This window comes from Lonchura striata, chromosome 18 (genome assembly GCF_050655825.1).
Source record: "Lonchura striata isolate lonStrDom1 chromosome 18, ASM5065582v1, whole genome shotgun sequence".
Lineage (NCBI taxonomy): Eukaryota > Metazoa > Chordata > Aves > Passeriformes > Estrildidae > Lonchura > Lonchura striata.
The window spans coordinates 13,378,601-13,400,797 of record NC_140720.1 but is presented as its reverse complement, the minus strand read 5'-3'; the positions used below and the strand labels follow the sequence as shown (position 1 = coordinate 13,400,797).

At 41.2% G+C, this 22,197-nt stretch overlaps 1 protein-coding gene across 2 annotated transcripts in view; it reads left to right on the top strand.

The window, feature by feature from the left end:
• The window catches only part of TBCD (tubulin folding cofactor D), a 111,761-nt gene that overhangs the window by 35,125 nt on the left and 54,439 nt on the right, over positions 1–22,197 (top strand). For both annotated transcript variants that reach the window (XM_021535835.4, XM_021535834.3), the window contains exons 14-15: positions 10,373–10,529; positions 17,644–17,701. In XM_021535835.4, the coding sequence (XP_021391510.2) occupies positions 10,373–10,529; positions 17,644–17,701 (215 nt within the window). The remainder of the gene's footprint in view (positions 1–10,372; positions 10,530–17,643; positions 17,702–22,197) is intronic.

The window sequence follows — 22,197 nt, the reverse complement described above, 5'->3', positions numbered from 1 at the left end:
GCTGGGCTGGTGTAACTTTTTGAAAATAAAATTCAAATTATAAGCAATCAGTAATTTAAAGGTAGAAGAGTGGCTTTTCTGGTATGTTTTATTTTTTCCCTTGGTTATTTTTTTATTATTATGTTTCTATAATGCAGCGTAGCAATATAGAAGGTGTAACAGTACTTGCACATTACCCTCCAGTTGTTTGTAAATCCTTTAGATTAAGATGGGATAAATTCTACCATTTAATTGTAAAATATTTTGAATAAAAAATTGTGTATTAGAAATTCCTAAGGGAAAAAGGGAGAAAGACTGTATTCAGAAACATCTCCAGAAGAAAATTTCAATTTGTGGCATCTAGAGGAAGCTGTTGGACTCCCTCAATTGAGCTGAGTGGACTGGCATAACAGACAGAACTGGAACTTTGATTTTATTTTTTTTAACTTCTCCCCATTGCCTGACCTTGCATTTGGAGAGGAAGTGTAATTTCTAGCTGCTGCACTGACCCACAGAAAATGTTTTAAACCCAGCTGCTTCCTGGAAGTGCTGTTATCCATCAGGTCAGGGAAATCGGCTGCAAGTGAAGTGAAGAATATACTTCTTTATTCTATTTTTTTTTAAATTCAGTATTAAGTGTTGTTTAGCTGTAGCTGAATTTCATGGAGTTAATTACTGTAGAATAATTCTGTCATCATCTAAATGTTACAAACTTCCTCGTATGTGTTTTTATATGATTTTTTTTGCTCAACTTTAGCACTGAACAGAAAACAAAATGTCAGTTGCAGAAACTGTGCATCCAGATGGGGTAAATTTACCCTAATCTAGGTACACCTCTCATTTCTGTTTTCCCCTTTGGAATTCCATTCCTTGGCTCTATCAGTGTGTGCCAGGTGTTGCTCCACTCGGTGATCACCTCCACATTAATCAGAGAGTTTTTGCTCTTCTGCTCTGATGCCAGGACTGGCCCTGCTGGTTGCCCTCAGGATTGCTCTCAGGGGATGGCCACTGGTTTTTCATCACCAGTAATTTTTCCAGGACTTTGCAGAGGTGCCTTACCAATCTGTGAGCTCATTACTTATTCCAGGAGAGCAGCACAATCCCAGGGAAATGTGGATGCACATGGTGAAGTTTAGGAAATGCCTTGGAACTGCAGTGTTCACCTGTGTCACCTCAGTTGTGTCTGGATTTGTGGCTTTGAGCTAAAAAAGTCCTTTTTTCTCTCTGGGATCACTGAAACCAAAGTTATCAAAGGATTTGTAAATCCTTTTGGATTAAGATGGGATAAATTCTTCCATTTAGTTGTAAAATATTTGGAATAAAAATTTGTGCATTAGAAATTCCTAAGGGAAAAGGTGCTCTCAGCATGTTTGGGCTGGGTTGTTCCACAACATTCCCAGAAGGGGGCAAATAGATGTGAGTGTAATTGCTGGAACTCACACCATGCCCCGAAACATGACGTGATTCTCCTACAATATTCTCATAATTATTTTTTTCTATCCCATATGAATAGTTATTAGTCTTAATGCTTTTTGAATAACACCTTTGAAATGTGCCTTTGTTTTTCCTAACAATCCAGTCCCTGACTCCAGAGATAGGTCTGGGCAGATTACTGTGCTGGTACTTGGGAGCCACTTGTTCAGGATTACTGGAGCAAATTACTTGTATGGGAAAAGAATAAAAGCTCAGCAGTTAATAGCAACTGCAGATCCCATTTTTAGATATTTCTTGTGGCCTGTGCTGTTTGATCTGGAGCTAGGATGATCTTGCTTTGGGTTCCCATCCTCGCCCTTGGGCAGTGGAACATCTTGGGGGAAGTGGGAAACAGCAGGAATTGGGCTGAAGGCAAAGGGATGAACTGTTTATAAGGGAGGGTTTCTAATGGTGACTCTTCTCCCTGTCAGTCGTTCTCACAGGGATGCAAAATGCACCTTCAGCTTCTGCTTCATGCTCTGGTTACAATTCTCTTTCCAAATGCATTCTTTTAAAAGTGATTTTCATGCTGAATATTTTTTCCTTTTCTGCTTTCGTTTCAAAGCTTACACCAGAGATTCTGAGCCAGTTTTCTTGCCTCCATTATAGTTTTTCTGGTAGGATCCAGCAGTAGGACCTGAGTTGTGCCATGTGCAGTTCCAGGGTGTATAAACTCATTTTTCTTTGATCCATACCTGGCATGGGGCTGCTGTGATGCTGCTCTCACCAGAGATCAAGGAGGCATAGAACAAATACCCTCAGACTCAACATATTTTTAACTTTCAGTTATTTTCTGAAACTTGCCAAATTTTATTAATATTTGTATGATTAATATATATTGTTTTCAATTTTAATATATTTTGAAAGTGGGGGATATAAACCAGCAAATACAACCTGATATTTTATTTTATTTAATTGAAAAATCCTCATGCTGCAGTTCATGAGCTGCAGCTTGGCTGTTATGGTTTTGAATTCAAAGTTACATGGCACTATTCAGCTGTAAAATTTCAGTTGTTATTAGAAGGGAATCATCCAGCTTCATTTGCATGTGGGAGAAACCTTTTTAGCAAAATAGCCTGAAGTTAACTAAAAATCTCATGATCTGATGATGGATTTGTGTGCTGTTCTACATTTGTAATTGCAGCACCCCAAAATTAAATAATTAAATATTCTTTACTCTACAGTGTATGCTAGAACCAAAAACTTACATTTCAGTGTGGTTTCAGTATGATTTCACAGCTTTCATTTTGTGCTGTATTTGTGGTTTTGTAGGCTTCAAACTATTATTTATAGGTTTTTTTTTTTATTTAATTGGGTGGGGATAAATACTAAACAAACAAGAGAATCCTAGTTTACTTGAATTTCTGGTTTGCTTGTGAAAGGACGTTATTAAAATTTCTCTTGATGACAGCACAGTATAAACTTTCTAGCTAATAAGGTGTGTCATGTAGAGGAACATGAACCTTCCTGGGCGTTCTTAACGTCTTGGTGGTGAGCTGAAGAATGTTCTGGTGACACTCTCAAGGACTTGCTGAGCTCTGAGGAGTCCCCGCTGTCTGTGCTGAAAGCCAGGGACAAACTCTCAAATATAATCTGTATTAGTGTTTCACCAGGAAATAATGCTCACTGTGCATTATGTGATCCTGTTTCTGCTATAAAATCACATCTGTGTAAAGTGAAGGTTGGAAACATTTGCATCACTGAGGAGTAAGAAAAGGAAGCCAGGGAAAGCAGATTGGAAGAGCCCTGTGGTTACACTTTCAGTGAATTTGTGCTTGTTTTGGGAGAATTCCAGCAAGGAAGACGTTCCTTTCAATCTTCCTGCTTTCTTAAATACCCTTATCCATTCACAAGGAATAGATTCGGATAGTTCAACAATCCCTTCCTCATTTTTCAACTGTGGCAACAATAAAATCAGCATTTGAATAGAAGGAAATAATGCTGATGGGATCCAGGGATAATGGAAGATTCAGGAGTCTGGTGGGTCAGTACAACTGATCTGAATCTGGAATTTGATATTTTAATGCCAGAATAAATGAAAAGTAGTAATAAAGAGTAAAAAGTGTGCAAAACTAGCCTAAACTTCTTCAGTTCATAAGTTACCTTCAGAATAAAAGGAGCATGAAGAAACTGTAAGAAGGAAACAGGGAGTGTTGAAGGTCTGTTATGCACATGTGAGAGGGACATGGCAGGTTATAATATCATGGGATTCCATGACAAAATCATGATGCTTTTTACATTTTCAGAGAGGTCACACACAACTCTGCCAGTATCCAAAATGAGCCTGGCTTCGGGACATGTCTGTGAACTTTTTCTGCTGAATGGTAACTCTTGGTTTAAATAGGAAAATGTTTGCACTCTGTATTAAAGATATCCCATTGTCAAGTGTATTTTTGGTGAAAAGTTGTTGGTTTTTTTTGTTTTGTTTTGTTTTTTAACTGAAATGAAGTCTCTGGTGCTGTCAGAGGGTTTCAAATGGACCCAGCCAGTCTCAGTAGCAGATGCTACAGTTTTGAAGGAGTATCTGTGTACATGTGACTGCTGTATCTGTGACTTTAAAATTCCCTCATCTTTTGGTGCCTTGTTGATTTTCTACCTTTTCATCCTTGTTGATTTTCTATTTTTAATGTTTTCTTGTTAATTTGGTTAGAATGGATGTGCTCTGGGGCAGTACCCAGCTGTCTGTTCCTGGTACAGAGAAAGTCTGATCAGGTGCTGTTAGGGAGAAAGATTGATTCCTGTGTGTTTTGTCTTTTCATCTGAGAGTAGAGGGAATGGTGCTTACTGACAATTATATATAACTAGATATACTTTTAAAAATGCCCTCCTTTGTGTAGAAAAACTCAACACACAGTGGACAAAAGGAGAATTTTTGCTTGTCTAATCTCACGGGGCCATTCATGAAAGAAAAAAAAAAAAAACCAAAAGTGAACCCAGTACTGCTTTCCAGTTCATCTTAGGAGGAGGTTTAACTGAGACTAGGATTCAAATAGTCTTATAGAAATGCATTCTATAGCTTCTTAAACTTGTTTACATTCTCTATATTTAAGGATTACCTTTTGTGTTTCATATTCCAGAGTAGTAAATTGTTTGTTATGGATTTGCAGCAGCCAGGGGTTGGAGGAGAGGGAGGATGCATCAAAAAGTCAGGCTTCTGCACTGGCTGTTGGTCTGTTCTGTAGTGGTGGTTAATTGTGAGGCTTTTGGCAAAATCCCAGGTGCTTTTCATCAGAGATACAGGAAGACATGGGGAAGAGAGAAAAAAAAAAAAAAGATCTACCTGTCTTAGGTGGACTCTTTAGAACACCCAAACCTGAAAGGCTGGTTATGGAGGAATTCCTTCTCTCTAACACCCAGGTGAACTTTAAAAGTGATGCATGGTCTTGAAAAGAGCCTTTAAAAAATTTATAATGCCTATGTCACTGTAATAGTTTTCAAATTAGCAAGGAAGCATTATAAATAGTGCAGATTTTTTTTTTTTTTCAGTAGCCAGCAGGTATGAGCAGGAAGAAATGCTGTGTCTGGAGCTGCAGCAGGAAAGGTCCCTCCCCCAGCACCACTGGGAGATGGGGTAAACATTGAGCAGGGAATAAATGACAATGAATTGCTTCTGGCTTTTTCACCGTGGGGTTTATCTTAGTATTGCACAACTTTAGCCTTAAGGCTGGGCTTTCTTGGGTGATACTTCTTTCCTGGCACACTGTGTTATGAGTTTACAGAATTTTTATACTCCTTTAGAGTAAGTAATTCATTTGCTCAGTAGGATTTCTCCACAAGCCTGTTCCTTCATGTCTTTAACTGCAATTTGCTGTTGGTTCAGGCAAGGCAGAGCTGTGTCAGCTGTGAGAAGGAGGTCTCTGGTCCAGCCTTGGTGTCAGTGGGTAGGAGAATTCCCAAAACACAGAGTGCTCTGTGTTTCAGAGCTGTCCTGGGTCAGCTGCTGCTCTGGGTGCAAACCAGGCAGGGAGCTTTGAGCTTTGAGGGCTGTGTTAGGTGAGGATGTTGGGATGGAGTGGCTGGAATTGAGATCTGGGGGCTTTGAGGGCTGTGTTAGGTGAGGATGTTGGGATGGAGTGGCTGGAATTGAGATCTGGGGGCTTTGAGGGCTGTGTTAGGTGAGGATGTTGGGATGGAGTGGCTGGAATTGAGATCTGGGGGCTTTGAGGGCTGTGTTAGGTGAGGATGTTGGGATGGAGTGGCTGGATGCAGATCTGGGGGCTTTGAGCTTTGAGGGCTGTGTTAAGTGAGGATGTTGGGATGGAGTGGCTGGAATCCAGAGCTGTCTGCTTCCTGCTTGGCCCCTGGCCATGCTGCAGAGCCCACGCTCCTGTCAGCACCAGGGCACTGCTCCAAGGCTGCCCTTAGCCCATGGCACAGGGACCTGGCAGCCAGAGCCAGTGTCCAGCTCCTCAACACTCCATTTAAAAACCATGACTGGTTCCAAACAGTCTGTGGGGCAACATCCACCCCTTTCTCTCTCAGTCTGACAGGCAGCCTTTGCATTCCATGCTTTCCACCCCGAGCAGCCAGGCAGAGCAGACAACAACCTCCTGTGCTGCCCTGCCCTGATTCATCCCTGGAGCAGGTCTGTCCTGTGGGCTGGCTGAGATAGCTCCATGGAAAAACCACCACGTGACCGTGTAATTAAAGACTCCCTTAATTTATTACGTAGGGAGAGGCTGCAGGGAGGTTGCAGGCAGAGAGAGCAGCCCTTCAGAGTCACAGAGTGCTGGGTTTGTGCAGGTGCCTCTGCCCAGCCATGGGTGGGCTCAGTGCTGAGGGAACCCAGGAGCTTCAGAGACTTCAGCTGCTCCTTCCTCACATCCCTCCTGGGCCTGCAGCAGCTCTGGTCTCTTCCTCCTTCCCTGGCAAACCCCTAATGAGGTCAGCCCCGGGGGCAGGAATGGCAGAGGAGAGGTCACCTGTGGGTGGTTTTGAGGCGCTTGCCCTTGGGGATGGGATGTCAGAGCATCATCTCACAGGAACACAGAGAACTTTGCACAGCCAAAACAGCACAAGCGTTTTCTGCTCCCCACTGGAGGCTTTATCCTCTCCATGAAAGAGCCCTTCACGAGTAGATTCTGGAGTCAACAACTTATATAGAAAATGAGGACAATTCAGAGATGATTCACAGAGCTTTTAAACAAGTATTTATTCCTGGGAATGGGCCTAACCTGAGTTTTCTGGTGTTTGCCTCCAGTAAACTGATCCAGGAAATATTAGTACAAGAGCCCCAATTAAGCTTCCATTAACAAGAAATTCCAATTAGGAGGTGCCTCTTTCCAGAGGTGCCATGTAGGAATGAGTGTATTTTCTGTACATGGGGAAGCCAGAGTTGTGTTTTTAGAGAATGAGAACAATTCAGAGATGATTTGCAGAATTTTTAGACAAGCATTTATTCCTGGGAATGGGCCTAACCTGAACTTTCTAGTGTTTGCCTCCAGTAAACTGATCCAGGAAATATTGGTACAAGAGCCCCAGTGAAATTCTAATTAGGAGCTGCCTCTTTCCAGGGGTGCCATGTAGGAATGAGTGGTCTCAAACCTTATTTTCCATACAAAGGGAGTTGTTTTTAGGAAACAACACACTGCAGATGTCTGCACCAGTTGTTTTCTCAGAATTCACAGAATCACTGGGTTGGAAGAGACCTTCAAGATCATCAAGTCCAGCCCAGCCCCAACACCTCAACTAAATCACCTCAACTTTTAAGCATGAGGCTGACAAAGAGGCTGAAGCTTCACTTCTGCATTGAGTTGGTTTTCATTGAAGAAAAAATGGAGGAACAAAATTGCTGTTCTTTGTGTTGAATATGTAACTAAGTTTAAGCTTCATCTTTCTTTAATTTTACTGTCTGTAGCTGGTCCTGCTGTGACACTGTGCAAAATGCACCCTTCAGGAATAGCAAATGTCCACTTTGTAGTACTTCTTCTTATATAATTCTAAAATAGAAGGATTTGCAATGTATTTTTTATGGATTGGAACAGCTTCTCTGCCTTAACAGTCCCTATAAAAACAAAATGCTTGTCTAAGATAACATAGACTTAATCTGTTTTAAGCTGCATATTTTAGTTTGAAACAAAATGTAGACAATTCTTATTGAACCCCAGATCCAATGAAAATCTGTTTTAAATTAAATAGGTTGACATGACATTTTGCAATTTTCTTGTGGAGACAAGGCCTAGGGTTGAGGAACAGGTTTTTGTTGTTTGTTTGACTGCAGTATTTGTATATTTTATATGATAAACATTGCACTAAATTAAAAAAAAAAAATCAATTTACTGTGTGAAGTTAAAGTGACAAAGAGCTCTGGATGGCACAGGTTATAGTTGAGGTTGGTGTAAAGTATGTTTTTAAAGAAGTAATGTAAAGAATCTTTCATTTAAATACATTAAACCTTTCAGTATCCAATGCCTTCCACAAGCTCCTTCACCAGACTTCTATTGTCTCTCACACTGAGCATCCCACTGTGTAAAATCCACGTTGAAAAAACAGAATATCTCTTCAGCTTCCAGCATGAGGAGAAAAACCAGCCCAAGCCTGTTGTTTGTAATGCCAGAAATTGTTTTTTTTCTTTTCCAAGGCTTGAGCAGAGGGCTGTGCTGCAACTGCAGTGACGCTCTTGGGCATGGCAGGGAGGGGTGGAGCAGGTGCTTACTGATACCTTCAGGCTACAGGTAAAGGTGCCTGTGTTTTCTTCAGCATTCACAGACCTGCACAGGTGGATTTTGTTTTAAGAACCAGCTTCAGAGTGGGCACTGTTTAACCTCTGGTTTTGGTGGCACACTTTAAAAAAAAAAAAAAAAAAAAAAAAGTAGATCTGTGAAAGAAAGGGAGACTTGTAAAATTAAATCTAAACTTTTAAAGTTAAACCTGTAAATTTAAGGAACAGTTCAGATCTTCTCCTTGCTGCAGCTTTCAGCTTCCTAGTTTTCAATAAAAAAGGCTTGTTCAGAAGTTCAAAAATCAAATTTTGTCTTGACCCTACCAAACTAATTTTCTTCTGGAAGACTTTTTTTTTCCCAAAGTTTTCTGATTTTTAAATCTGTGATTTTTTGGGTAAAGTAATTTTAGGTTAAGATTTGACATGGTTTTTGAGGAACTCTAGAGCAAGAAATTAGGTTAAACCTGGAATTTTGGGTAGTGTTTCTTTTTGGGTTTTTATAACTCTTAAAAGCCAATAAGAAATGTAATGCTGGAGCTGCTTTTTTGAACATGCACATGCTTGTGTGAGGAACAGCTTTTATTCAGCATTTCAACCAGTGATAGCACAAAACTTGACCAGATGCCCCCTAAATCAGTATTTCCTTTGATGTATTTGTGTTTCTGATTACCGGTGCTGCACACTTCACCTTGTTTCCCCAGTGCCCACTGTTGTTTCCTTCCTTTTCTGTGTCTCCAGACTTTGCAGTCTCACAGAGCAGTGCTGTGAAGTGGAGGAAAAGGAGCCAGGGAGCTGAGAGAGCTCCAGCTGCCCTGGCCAGCAGACCCTGGAGCATCACCACAGTCCCTGACAAACCATTTGGGGCTGGGCCCCAGCATTTGGGACATTAAACTGCAAAAGTACATTTCTTCTTTCACAAAGAGCAGTGCTGTGAGTCCCAGATGGAGGAAAAGCACCCCAGAGAAGTGTGAGAGCTCGAGCTTGTCTGGCCAACAGACCCTGGAGGATCCGTCCCTGTCCCTGACAAACCATTTGGGGCTCTGCCCAGCGTTTGGGACGTTAAACTGCAAAAATACATTTTTTCTTTCACAGAGACAATCCAAATGTGAGGAGCTGCTGGAGAGGCCTCCTTCCCCCTTTTCCTTCCCTGCACAGAGGTGGGAGTGTGCTCACAGCTGTCGGAAGGAGCTGGAGTGCTCACTTGCACCGAGGGAAACATTCTGCAGCTTCACAAAATTGCCTTTGGCGCCTGCTTGAATGTTCCTGTAGAACCAGCAAATTCCATTTTTCTCATCAGTTGATGCAGCAATTTTCAAAACAAGCTAGGCAGCATTTTTAAATACATTCATTGCAGTTTCTTTAGGAACTGGGAAATGTCCAGCAATCCATCCTCCCATCTCTGCTGTATCGTTGTTCCAGGATGGGAATTGCACTGTCTCCCTTGTAGTGTTTATGTTCCTGTTAGCCAGATCTCACCCATCTCTATGTCTTGATTTTCTTTAGCAGCTTAAGATGAATTTAAACAGCCTTTTAACACTTCACTTCTCCAGTCATGGTATCTATGTTTTTGTTTAAAGCAGAAGTTCAGAGTGATGAACAGCACACAGAAGTTTTAATTATTTTGTGATTATATCCACTCAAGGATATCCAGGCACAGATTGCTAATGAAATACAGCTCAGTGATCCCATTTCTTGTTAATGGGATCACCTTCTGACAAGTATTTTCTAAGAAAAATGATGCATTGGATAAATTTGATACAAGAAAGAAAACTGAAAGAGAAATTGTTTGGGTTTTTTTTTAGAGGTTGTTGTTTCTGCAGACATTAGTAATATAATAAAGCTGTGCCATCTAGAGAGAGATGCATTCAGATTTGCTATCAGGGTGTGCAAATACCAAATAAAAGCCCTCTGGGGAGGGCTGCATTCAGATTTCTTGAACTGTGACAACGTGTTTCTAGCATGGTGTAAAAGAATTATCCTTACAGTAGAAAAACGTTACTGACTCCTGAATGTAGAGGCTGGACAAGGTGGGGGATGGATTTAAATGAAAAGAGAGTAGGTTTAGGTTAGATATCAGGAAGAAATTCTTCCCTGTGAGGGTGGTGAGACCTCTGGATCCCAGGAAGTGTCCAAGGCCAGGTTGGACAGGGCTTGGAGCCACCTGGGACAGAGAAAAGCATCCCTGCCCATGGTGGGGGTGGAACAAGATGGTCTTGAAGGTCCTAACTGGCATTCTGTGGCTATTCTGTGCTGTAACAGTGGTCCCCGTGATGCTGAAGGCGCTGACGTACGACGAGAAGCGCGGGGCGTGCAGCGTGGGCTCCAACGTGCGCGACGCGGCGTGCTACGTCTGCTGGGCCTTCGCGCGCGCCTACGAGCCCGCCGAGCTGCTGCCCTTCATCCGCCACATCTCCAGGTGAGCCCGCCACCAGCGCTGGCGTCGCGCTCTGCCCGACCCGCGTGGGCTGGCTGAGGGGTGTTCTAAAAGCTTTCCTTCCCTTCTCAGTCTCATGAGAAGGGTGAGACAATAGAGGTGTTATAATTCGCGCCGTCGCAATCAGAAGTCAGCTATTTCCTATTACAATACGCTCTGTGTTTCTTAACCTATCAACTTTTACCACACCATCCTATAAAGCCAATCATCTAAAATTACTCTTCATGAGTCGTGATACAGTGCATCTTTCATATCTATTTCTCCACATACATCTGTGTATATATCGTATTTCTTATTACAATACACTATAAGTGTTTCTTAACCTATCAACTTTTACCACACCATCCTATAAAGCCAATAACTCTAAAATTATCTAAAAATTATCTAAAATTACTCTAAAATTATCTAAAAATCATCTAAAATTACTCCTCATGGGTCCTGATACAGTACATCCTTCATATCTATTTCTCCACATATATCTGTATATGTATCGTATTTCTTAGTACAATACACTCTGTTTCTTAACCTATCAACTTTTACCACACCATCTTATAAATACCTTAAAGCCAATCAGCTAAAATTACTCTTCATGGGTCCTAATACAGTGCATCTTCCATAGTTCTATTTCTCTATATATGTTTGTGTATATATAATATTTCTTAATTGCTGTATAAGTGTTTCTTAACTGATCAACTTTTACCACACCATCCTATAAAGCCAATTACTCTAAAATTATGTAAAAATCATCTAAAATTATGTAAAAATCATCTAAAATTTCTCTCCATGGGTCCTAATACAGTGCATCTTTCATATCTATTTCTCCATATATAACTGTGTATATATTGTATTTCTTATTACAATACACTATAAGGGCTTCTTAACCTATCGACTTTTACCACACCATCCTATAAAGCCAATAATCTAAAATTACTCTTCATGGGTCCTAATACAGTGCATCTTTCATAGTTGTATTTCTCCATATAAATCTCTCTCTGTATATATCTATGTAATATATATTTTTTTTTTTCTTTTTTTGCAAGGCAATCCTTTTAAACTTGTTTCTAGTTACTCCTTTTCCCCTGCCATATTGCAGTGTTGGTCTCCATAGGCTTGATGCAGGTTTACCCTTGTGGTTTTTCAGGGTTTGTGGTATTTAGTTTTATGGTCACAAAGCTGTTGGTGGGACCTCTGGAACAGATGTTTGTACCAGGAGGTTGTGTTTCTGAAGGAGCTCGTGCCCTTCAGCTTCCAGCCTCTTCTGGTAACAAATTATTTTCTCTTCAGGAAAGTGTCAAATGACAATATTTGAGATCCCTCTGCCTGTGGAAGTAAAACCAATGAACTGTGCCACCTATGACAGGTTCAGTTTTTGGGAATAAATTGTTGGGATGGAGACAAACACGAGGTTAAAGCTGAAAATTGCTAATTGACAGCTGTAAGGTGTTGTGGTTTGTAATATCTTAGTTTTCCAACAAAGCTGCAAAGTATTTTAGCAAGTATTAATGCTACACAAGGCTTTACTTAAAAATCTTTGTAGCTATAGTGGCCATTCCATTTCTAAATCAACTCTCGGAGGTAGAATTGCCACTCCAAAGAGAAATGGTGAAAAAAAATAATTCAAATGAAGTATGACACACAGTTTCACCTATTGTGTCAGCAAGCTGATAATTACATACGGCTTTTTTTTAAATCTAGCCTTAGGTGTGTCACTGTTTTATTTAAAAGAAGAGTCATACTTCTAGCCACAAGCAAATTGTTGCTACCCTTCAAAAATGCAACACTCAGCATCTTGAAACAAAATGCATAATAATATCCATTGTGAGCTGAATTACACAGCAAAAAATGTCTGCCTGGATAAGAATACACACTGCTAGAGTAAAATAGTAAACACCTTCCAAAACTGTGATGAGTGAGTGCAGTCCTGAACTGCTGGCTTTGCTTAGAGCTGGGAATTGCACAAGGTTTATCCTGCACTGTGTTCAGCTGCTGGAAGCACATGGGCCCCACTCAGGTACCAAAACACATCACCTGGGTCCTTCCCTGAGTGCCCTTAACAGCAGTTATTGATTAAAGCAGAGCGTGATTTGCAGGAGATTCTTTTTTTCCTTTTCTTGTATCATTTTGTAATTGAAAGACATTGTTTTTTCAGCAGTCAAGGAACATAAATATTTCACTTTGGACCAGTGAAAAATCACTTTAAACTGCATCAAGTCAGATTGATTTTTTTTAGCTAAATTTATGAGTGCTTTAAAATAAATCCTTCTCTTCATATTCACTGTCAGCTGATTCTTCCCTGATTTTTTATGAATGTTCTCTTCAGTGATGAAATTGGCAGAATATTGAAGTTGTAAACTTAGATTGCTGTAAATCATAGATCAGCCCTTTTCCTTCCTGACCTTGCCACTCTTTTAAGAAAAAAACAAAAAGAAAGAAAAAAGAGAACACTTATTGGAAATATATGCCTGAGAGTATTTCTAAGAGCACTTGCTTGTATTTTTCCATGTAATTTTTTTTCCCAGTCCATATTTCAACAATATACCCTTGCTCATCTGCTTAATGGTTTGTTAAAGTCTAGTTAAACTGGTTTCTAAAACCTTGCCTCATCTATTCAAACTATAGGACCACAGAAGAAAATTTTTGGCAATGTAGATGAAACTTCACTTCTTTTGCAGGATCGTGTTGCTCTTTTTTTGAGATGCACACACTGCAATTGCTGTTCAAGCATATCCTTATAAAAGCACTACTTGACTGAGCTTTGTTTCTCTCCCAGTCTCTACTTGCAGCCTCTCTTTTTCAGTTTACCTATGAGGAAAGTGAAACAGAATTTAATGACTTGGAAATGTGGGTAATTTGATTCCTGCCCCCTTGGGTGTGGAAGTTGTTGTCTGTGAAGTGGCAGGTGCACAGCAAGAGCTGAACTGTTTTGTTTAAAACCTAAACAAAAAATAAAAAGGAAAACATACTTGCACTCTGTGATACGATTAGAGTGATTAAATAGTTCCTGGCTATCTGAGCTCTGGAGTTGTGCAGGTTCCTTTGCCTGTCATGGGTGCTTTGGGGTGTCAGGAGCTGGGATCTGTTGAGAACTTGTGAGAAATGGATTAGTAAAGAATTCTCAAAACCTGATAGAAAGCTCACACAAGTCTTGTACATCTTTATGCAAGCACTGAAATAAGGTGTGCTGACTAAGAAGGCCATGGAATAGAAATGACGTTGTTGAGAGATTGAACCAGAAACAAGTTTCAACAAGTTTCAAAATATGACCTTGCAAAAAGACCAGATATTTTAGAGAATTAGGCTGGTGGAGGAGGCTCAGGAGCTGGGATGTGTCTCCGTGCAGCACAGCATGCTGTGGGTGCAGGGCACAGGGCAGGCAGCCTTGGCTCCCCAGGGTGCTGCCTGGCTTTGGGAGGGGGGAACAGGCAGGTGTGGCTCAGGATGGATGATGGAGCTTGCTCCAGGGCAGGATTGTCCTGCAGAGCTGGGGAAATCTGAAGCATTGCTTTGAGCTATGTCTTGTACTGTGATGAAACATGGGGAATGGCTTTCTGCTGTTACGTACCTGCAGAGGAGAGCTGGGTGCTGAAGGCACTTGGGTAAAGGGACCTCTGTATCAGAGACCCCTGTATCACAGACCCTCTCCTTTCCCCTTTCCTGTCCCCTGTCCTTTTTCTTCTTTTCACAGGATTTGTAACTCCTGTTCTAAGCATTTTTCTTGTTGCTCTTTTCCACATGTGTATTTCTTACACTTTGACCATTTAACTTCAAATTTTTTGTTTGGAATAACTCCCTGAACAGTGTAGGAGGGTGGGTGGTGAACAGGATGTGTGAGAGCTCTGTGTGAGCTGGGTTAGAGGGACTGCAAAAGTAGCAGTGTGGAAATGGGAATGGGCACAGCATTTCTCCTTCTAGATAAACAGGAGGAATTAAATCTGAGTCATCTGCAGTGTGGCTGGAGCAGGCCTTTGTGCTTGCTCCTTCTCCTGTGTGGCTCCTGCAGTGGTGTAACACAGCTCCATGGGGTGAAGGGAACAGGGGAATTGCTCTGGTCTCAAACATTAAAAAACCCCCGAGTCTAAATGTGTTTTATCACCCAGCTCCCTGTGCAGCCCTCCCAGGTGGGCACTGGCATGACTGGAGAGGTGCAGAGGGGCTGTTTGCAGCAGCAGTGCTCAACAGACCCAAGCGTCACCTCCTTTTCTTCTTGGATTGTTCAAACCCACTTTGCTCCTGGTGTTTCTTGTACCTTTCCCTTTCTTTTCCAGCAGGGAGGAGAGTTTGCTGTCCTGTTACCACTTCACCATTTTAAGGCTCAGGAAGGAAATTTTGGTTTTGTACCAAATAGGGGAGATGTTTGAGAGTTTATTTTTCTCCTCCCACAGCTTCAGGGTGGCACACTGGGATTGATGGTAGCAGATTTCCAGGGGATAGCAGTAGGATCAACTTCTTGTGGCTAGTGGAGACTGGAAGTGTCTTCTGCAGAGGGTGAAGGGAATTCAGGTTTATTGCCTGGTACACCTGATGCTTGTGCTCATTTCTGTGTTCTGATGTCTCTCACCTGACCCACCTCTGCTCCCTGGTTCTTCCTACCTTGTCAGGGAAGGGAATGAGATCCACACGGGCTGGGGAGTACCCACTGACATGCTTGGAGTGCTTCTAACTTTCCCTGAAGCCAGTTAGATGAGTCCTTGGGAGGAGGGGATAATGAGGAAAGGGAGAATTATTAGGTGACTGATAAAATTGCAACTTATTAAAGTCTGTGTGTATTGTGCAATTAATTGCTGTCGTGCTTGCAGGCTCCATATCCCTCAAGGAGCCAGAAAAGGTGTTCATGGGGTCTGGAGGGTTTAAAGGAGCCAGGAAAGGTGTTCCATAGGGACTGGAGGGTTTAAAGGAGCCAGGAAAGGTGTTCCATAGGGACTGGAGGGTTTAAAGGAGCCAGGAAAGGTGTTCCATAGGGACTGGAGGGTGCAAAGCCATCCTCTGCTCCTCTGGCAGCAGGCAGGTGTGGTGCACTTGGGACAAGTCAAGACATGATCCTTTTAGCAGCTTAAAAAAATATCCCACTTGGTTTGACATCAACAGTTTCTTTATGTTAGGAAATCCTGGTGCAGTATCACATAAACTCCCACGACAACGCAGACAGGTGAAGACACCTTAGAGGGGTTCCACCCTCTGCACTAAGCCTGGCTTTGTGGAGGATGTGCCTGCACTTCCAAGTGGGAATTAGCCTGAAAAGAGCATTTGTGGAGTTGGATAAGTTAGAATGCTTTGTTAAAAGGATTAGCATGGAACAGTGACTGCAGTATGGTTTGGGAATATAACGGGGCACTGATAGAATCCCTGGGGTTTTTATTTTGCTGCACACAGTGTTGTTTGCAGCACTCAGTGAGCACAGACAATCTGTTGCTTTGCTGGCTTCACTTACACAGCTTGGTCTTAAGGTAACAGAAGAGGAAGAAAAAATGGAAAAGTACAATGTGATTATAAGATAAGCTTTTGTTTGATGCAGTGAGGGCAGCTCAGGATTCTGAGCTTCTTGGTTGTGATGAGGGTTCTTTTTTTTGGGGTTTCCCCCCCTCCCCTTCAAAAAGGATCAATATTGAAATACTGCATAACTGATAAATTAATGTTCTAGATTCTAGTCTGTATAACCAGAAATGTCAGGCAGAAGTTTGCTTCTTTTTGGTTTCAAGGATAATTTTCCTCCAATTCCTTTAGTCTTGAAAGTTCTCTAATTAAAACATTTATGGGAGCTAGTCATATCATTAAAACTATATACTTAAGTGTCCTTTTAAAATAATTTTTAAGTCTCTCTGTGTGCCAGAGCATTAGCAAGCATGAGATGAGGAGTGTGTACCTGACCCAGCAGTTTTTCAACAGTGAGCCATGTGTGCTGCTTCCTGATGGAATGCTTCCTGAACATTTGCTCTTCCAGGCTCTGTTGTTTGGATGATCTCCTCTTTCCTCTTGTCTTTGTGGCAGAGAGGGGTATTGCTCCTGCAGGTAGCTGTAAGAAAGCATTAACTGTCTTTAGAACTCTTTATTGGGGTTTGTTTTCATTTCATTCTTTCTGGCTCCTGTTTTCCCTAATGGAGATAAACTGAAATTACAGAGGCCAAGCTGACTGTGAATTTCAGAGAATTGGAACAACACAGTATTCATCACTGTAGGGAACTGATAGCCACTACCCAGGGAAGTTTGATATTATCAGTGTAATTAATATCCTTATGCTGAAGCAAAGCTATATTGAATTTACTTTTCAGCCAGTATTTATTTCCGGTTTTGCCTGGAGTCAATAAATCATGTAATGAAGAGTTCAGGGTTTGAAAGGAATAATTTTCTGCTTAAATGATTCTTCTGAAGAGATGTTTATTTGTTGCTGAAGTTAATTGAATGCTGGAGGTGGATTTCTAAAGCTGCAGACTGTGTGTCCTGGGATGTGTTCTCTGTCCTGTGTTGTGTAGCACATCTTTGAACAGCAGTTCTTTTAAGGCACAAGAATTACCCCGTGCAGGGTCACCACACTTCATGCATGAAGAAATTGTTTTGTATAATCATCCTTCTGTTTCTACAGGCCACCCTAAAAAAACTGCTTTGCAGTTCATCTTGCAGATTACTTTTGATCAGGATTTGCATGTTGTTTGATTTTTGTGCCTTGCAGGATGTGACTGTTCTCGTGGAGATAACTGCAGCTTTCCATTGCTTCACTTTGTGTTGTGTTTACTCCTTACACAAGACTTGCTGTACATTTGGCTGTTGGGAAACTGTATTTCCAAGTTTTCATTTAAAATAACACTGAGTCTCACATTTGATGTGATTATGCCCAGGTTTTAAACCCCTGCTTATTTATTCCATAAATTCTTTGATACAGTGGGGTGGCTGTTGTGCTGTGGGAAGTCCACAACAAACTAGAGAAACAAGAAAGCACAAGGTTACTTCAACTCAGATTTTAGTTCAGCCTTGTATTTCTAAATAATAAGCTCCTTAGAGGACATGCTGCCTGTTCTGCATAGAAGGCTAAATGTTGAAATGATGGCATTGCACATTTCTTTTCATATATTTGCTACTAATGCTCAGTGTTTTATTTCCTCAGTGCATTGGTTATTGCTGCAGTATTTGATCGTGATGTTAACTGCAGAAGAGCTGCTTCTGTAAGTTGCCACATCCAGCTTTCATCTCTCTGTTATTTTTTTATTTGCTTTCATTTGATAATTTGTAGACTTAACTACGTAGAACTACAGTAGGGAAGCATAATATTATGTTGGGAGCAAAAAAATTGTTTTTTTAAATCCTTAGAAGTTTCTTGTGAATTTAGATGTTAAATTATATAATCCATATCTTGATTTATGGCCACAGTTAACAGTCTGCTGTATAGCTGTCATGATGATCAAGATAAAGCATCTATGAAAGGATTATTTAGCATTTTTTAGTCACAAGATCACAGACAAAAGGCCCCTACACACTACACAGATATTGGCTCTTGCACATTTCCAAGCTGGGGAGTTTTGTGAGGTTACACTTTCCTGATTGTGAATCAGCTGTTACTCTTTAATCATGGTAAATTGAAAATATCCAGGATAATCTCTCTCCTTCAAACATATTTTTAGTTGTTATATAAAACTCTCTCCATAGGACTGGGAATTTTTGAGAGTGGTAAATCCATTCGTCAGATACAGTTAGGCAGTGAATAGAACTGACACCAAAGTATAATCTGTGGAAACTTTCTATAGAAAATATTTATGCTGTTGAGAGAAGTGTTCTTAAGAGAAGAGAACTGATGGAGAATTACACATTTCCATAGGTACAGAATTTGAGAAGAAAGAATGGACATCTTATCTATGAGAATTTAAGTCTGTGTGCTGCAGAGATTGAGCTTGCTTTCTTAAAAAAAAAAAAAGTGTGAATTGTATCTTTTAAATGTAAAAAACTCCACTCTATAACTATATGAACTCAAACCAAAGAGTGTCTGCCAAAGAGCCAGGTGTCTGTTCCTGGCAGTAAATGTCACTATGAATGTGTTTAAAAAAAAAAAAAAAAAAAAGAAAAAAGACAATCTTTGCAATGTGCACATTACCAGGTGTGTCTGACTTTGCGACTGAAATTTTGAAAAGTGATGTGTTTAGAACATCAGCAGGGTTTCTCAGGGATACCTGGCTAGCATCCTTACTTTTTGTAGCCACACCTGTGCTGGTGTTGAAGCTGCTGAATGAAGCTGCAGTGTAATTGCTGGGGAAGTGAGTCAGTGCTTGAGCAAGCCCAGCTCAGCTCCTGGGTCTGAAGGTGCTCAGAGCAGAGCAAGCCAAGCTCTGCAGATTGCTGAGCAGTGCTAGAACCCTTCCCTTGCTGTACAAATAACAAATACCAGCAGTGCTACTTCCCCCAGGCTTCAACTCCTACGTTAAAGAAACCAGAATTTGCCATTCTTGGCAAATTTAAGTCCCTTTATTCAAATCAATTCCTTAAAAGAATTTTGTTTCCTGAGAGCTGTACGAAACATTAGGGAGCATAGATGGTGGAAAGTGAATTATCTGTGTGATCCCTAGGAATTGTCCTCAGAATACAGACACCAAGGAGAAATCTTTATAGTACAATTGCCACTAGAAATGTGCTGCTTGCCTTTGGTGGCTTGATTTCATTGTCCTGTGTGATCATCAGCGTGTTTCTACACTTAAACTGATAGTTTGACCATGAGCTGTGTGCTAAACCAGCCAGACTCAAGCTGAGTGCTTAGGCAGCCTGACTATCTGTATTTCTAATTATAAACCCCAGCACATTTTTCCTCACTTTCCTCTTCTGCAGTAGCTCAGACTCCTGAGCTCTCTGCAAGTCAGCTACCTCCAGTCTCATTAATTTTTTCACTACTAGTTTCTAAATCAGAGCTGGTCAAAATTTGGAGTTGCTGCTTGATGGGGATTTATAAAATTACTAAAGCCTTCTCTCTTATTTTAGAAAGGCAAATATTTTGTGTTTATTAGCCATTATTACAATTTTGAAGAAAAATACCTGGAAGTGCTATATATTTCCAATCATTACTACAGTTAAACACATATTTAAATAAACAACAGGTTTTGCTAGATTTTCCATCTCTTACAATATGCAATATATTATAATGCAGAGCACCAATAAAATAAAATGGTGAATGGAGACATTTTGAACCCTGAGGTTAGAGAGAATAGAACAAGACTCTGCTTTTGAAGCTCCACAAGCATTCTGGGCTGGCTTGTGCAACTCTTTCATGAATAATCAGTATAAGGAATAATCAGATGAATAAGTGATGTTGAATTGGACTGTATGCAGCTCTGACATCTCAAAGAGAGGCTTTTTTTTTGTCTTGTTTGACTGATAGTATTTAAAATGCCTAGTTTTAAACTAAATATTTTTAGAGAACGTTGTGATAATTTTTTAAAGTTTTTGTTGGAAAGAAGAGTGTTCAGGTTGGTCACCTTGGTTCTGATCTCATGGAATCTTTATATTAGTATCTTTATATCCAGTTTTTCCATCTCCAGAAGGGGATTGTATAAAAACTGAAAAATTACTCTTACAAAACACTTGAAGAATCTGGCATCTTTTAGGAATTTGGCATCTTTAAGGAATTCCAGGGCTTTACAGATTTTGTATCATTTAGGCACTTGTCTGAGCAGCACATTTTTAAATGACACTGTAATGCAGTAGTTGAACTATGAAATCCCTTGGATATGATAGAGAATGTCATCCTCACTGAAATATGCCTGTGCTGAGTAAAAGAGAGTTTCAGTAGCATAAAATAGAGAATCATCTCAGTGGGAAAAGAGCTTTAAGATCAGTAAGTCCAACTGTTAACCCAGCACTACCCAGTCTACCACTAACCTGGATACACCAAAGTTACCAGAAAACATGTTCTGCATCCCAAATATACCTTTTTTTTGTGGAATGGGCTAAAAGATGGTCACCTAACTGCCTTCTTTCCACCAAGGGGGAGCTCAGAGCTGCATAAATAACTGGCTTAATGAGATCTGCTTGATCTCCAGAGGGTGCATAGCATAAAACACAGCCTATGCCTGCAGTAACACATTGAGGGTAGTGTGGCAAGCACATTTCTCTCCCTCTCAGGATTTTCATAGAGGTGCACAGAGAGAAATGGAAGAGAAAACAACTTATATTTCTGCTCCTTGTTTTTCCTATGTGGAATGTGTTTGGAGAATTGTTTACCTGGGGTGTTGCTTGGTTGGATTCTGGTGAGGATTGTTGGAGCCTGGTGGCCAATCCAACCCACCTGGGGCTGGGCTCTCAGAGAGGGTCAGGAGCTGTGTGAGAGTCAGAGAAAGTAGTATGTAGTTTTAGTATCCTCCTTTTATATAGTATATTGATGTATTTTAGCATAGTTATAATAAAGAAATCATTCAGCCTTCTGAATTGAGTCAGACATCCTAATTTTTTCCCATTGGGTTCACCTGCATTTACAATAGAGTAGCATAAACCAGGACCTAAAGCTGGAAGGAGAAAGGAATGAATGCTGCAGAGTGCCAGGCACCCTGTCCTGGAGTGAGGAGAGGAGGGGAAAAGGCCTGTGGCAGCAGCTGGGCTGCAGCAGCAGCAGCAGCATCCCTGGGGCACCGCTGCAGCCGCAGGGCACCGCTGCAGCCCCAGCTCCTGCCCCATCCCGGCTGGAGGTGCTGCCCAGGGGCACTGCTGGCAGCAGGTGGGCTGCCAGGCTGTGCTGCATGCCCTGAGCTGCCAGCAGCAGCTGCAGCTGCCCGGGCAGGTGTGCAGGGGCTGCAGGCAGGAGCCTGAACCGGCGGCAGCAGCGCGGGAGGCTCCGGCTCCATCCCGGCTGGCGTCAGAGTGTGATCCTCCTCGGGGAGCCAGCTGAACCTGTTGTTGGCACAGGTGGATTACCACAGGGCTGCTGGAGCTGTGGAGGAAATACAGAAGCTCTGGTTGTCCAAATTCTTGTGGTGTTTCAGTAAACATTGGAAATTCTCCCCCGTCCATTAAATATCAGTTAACGAGTGTTGTCCATCACTGGAAAAGTGTGTGTGGAGAAAGAGGCAGTTCCATGGAGAAGTGTCCAGATAACAATGAACTCTCTTAAGAATTAAAATTTACAGAAGCTTTTATTAGTGCTTAGGATTTTATGCCCTTTAAAGGGATAAAAATAATGGGCTTTTTTTGTGAGAGAAAATTCAAATAGGGAATTAAGCAGGTTTTCTTCTGTATGCCATACAAGTAGGTAAATTAACTGGTTGTTTTCATTGCATTTTTGCAAGATTTTGAGTTTATTTAGTGCAAAATACAAGAGAGATACATGAATTTTGTCTTCAAATTTTACAAGCCCAGTGTTTCAGTGTGCTTTCAGACACATACCCTGCAGATAAATATTGCAGTCTTGATGGTTTTTGCCCAAAGTTTTCATTGACAAGGAATTAAACTTTTCCCACTCTTAGCAAATGATGTTGAAGTCAGACAAGAGTGAGTTGCTTGTGTTGCTGTTGTCTACAGGCACTGACTTTCCATCCTAGGGCCAAGCCTGGTGTCACTACTCCCAAGCACTTGTGTGGGTGTGACAAGTTTAATAAACCTGAATTCTCAAACTGCTGCCAGGCAACGTAGGGCTCCAGGAGCAGAGAATGTGGAGATGCAGAAACAGAAAAGCCCCGCGGGCTTGTTC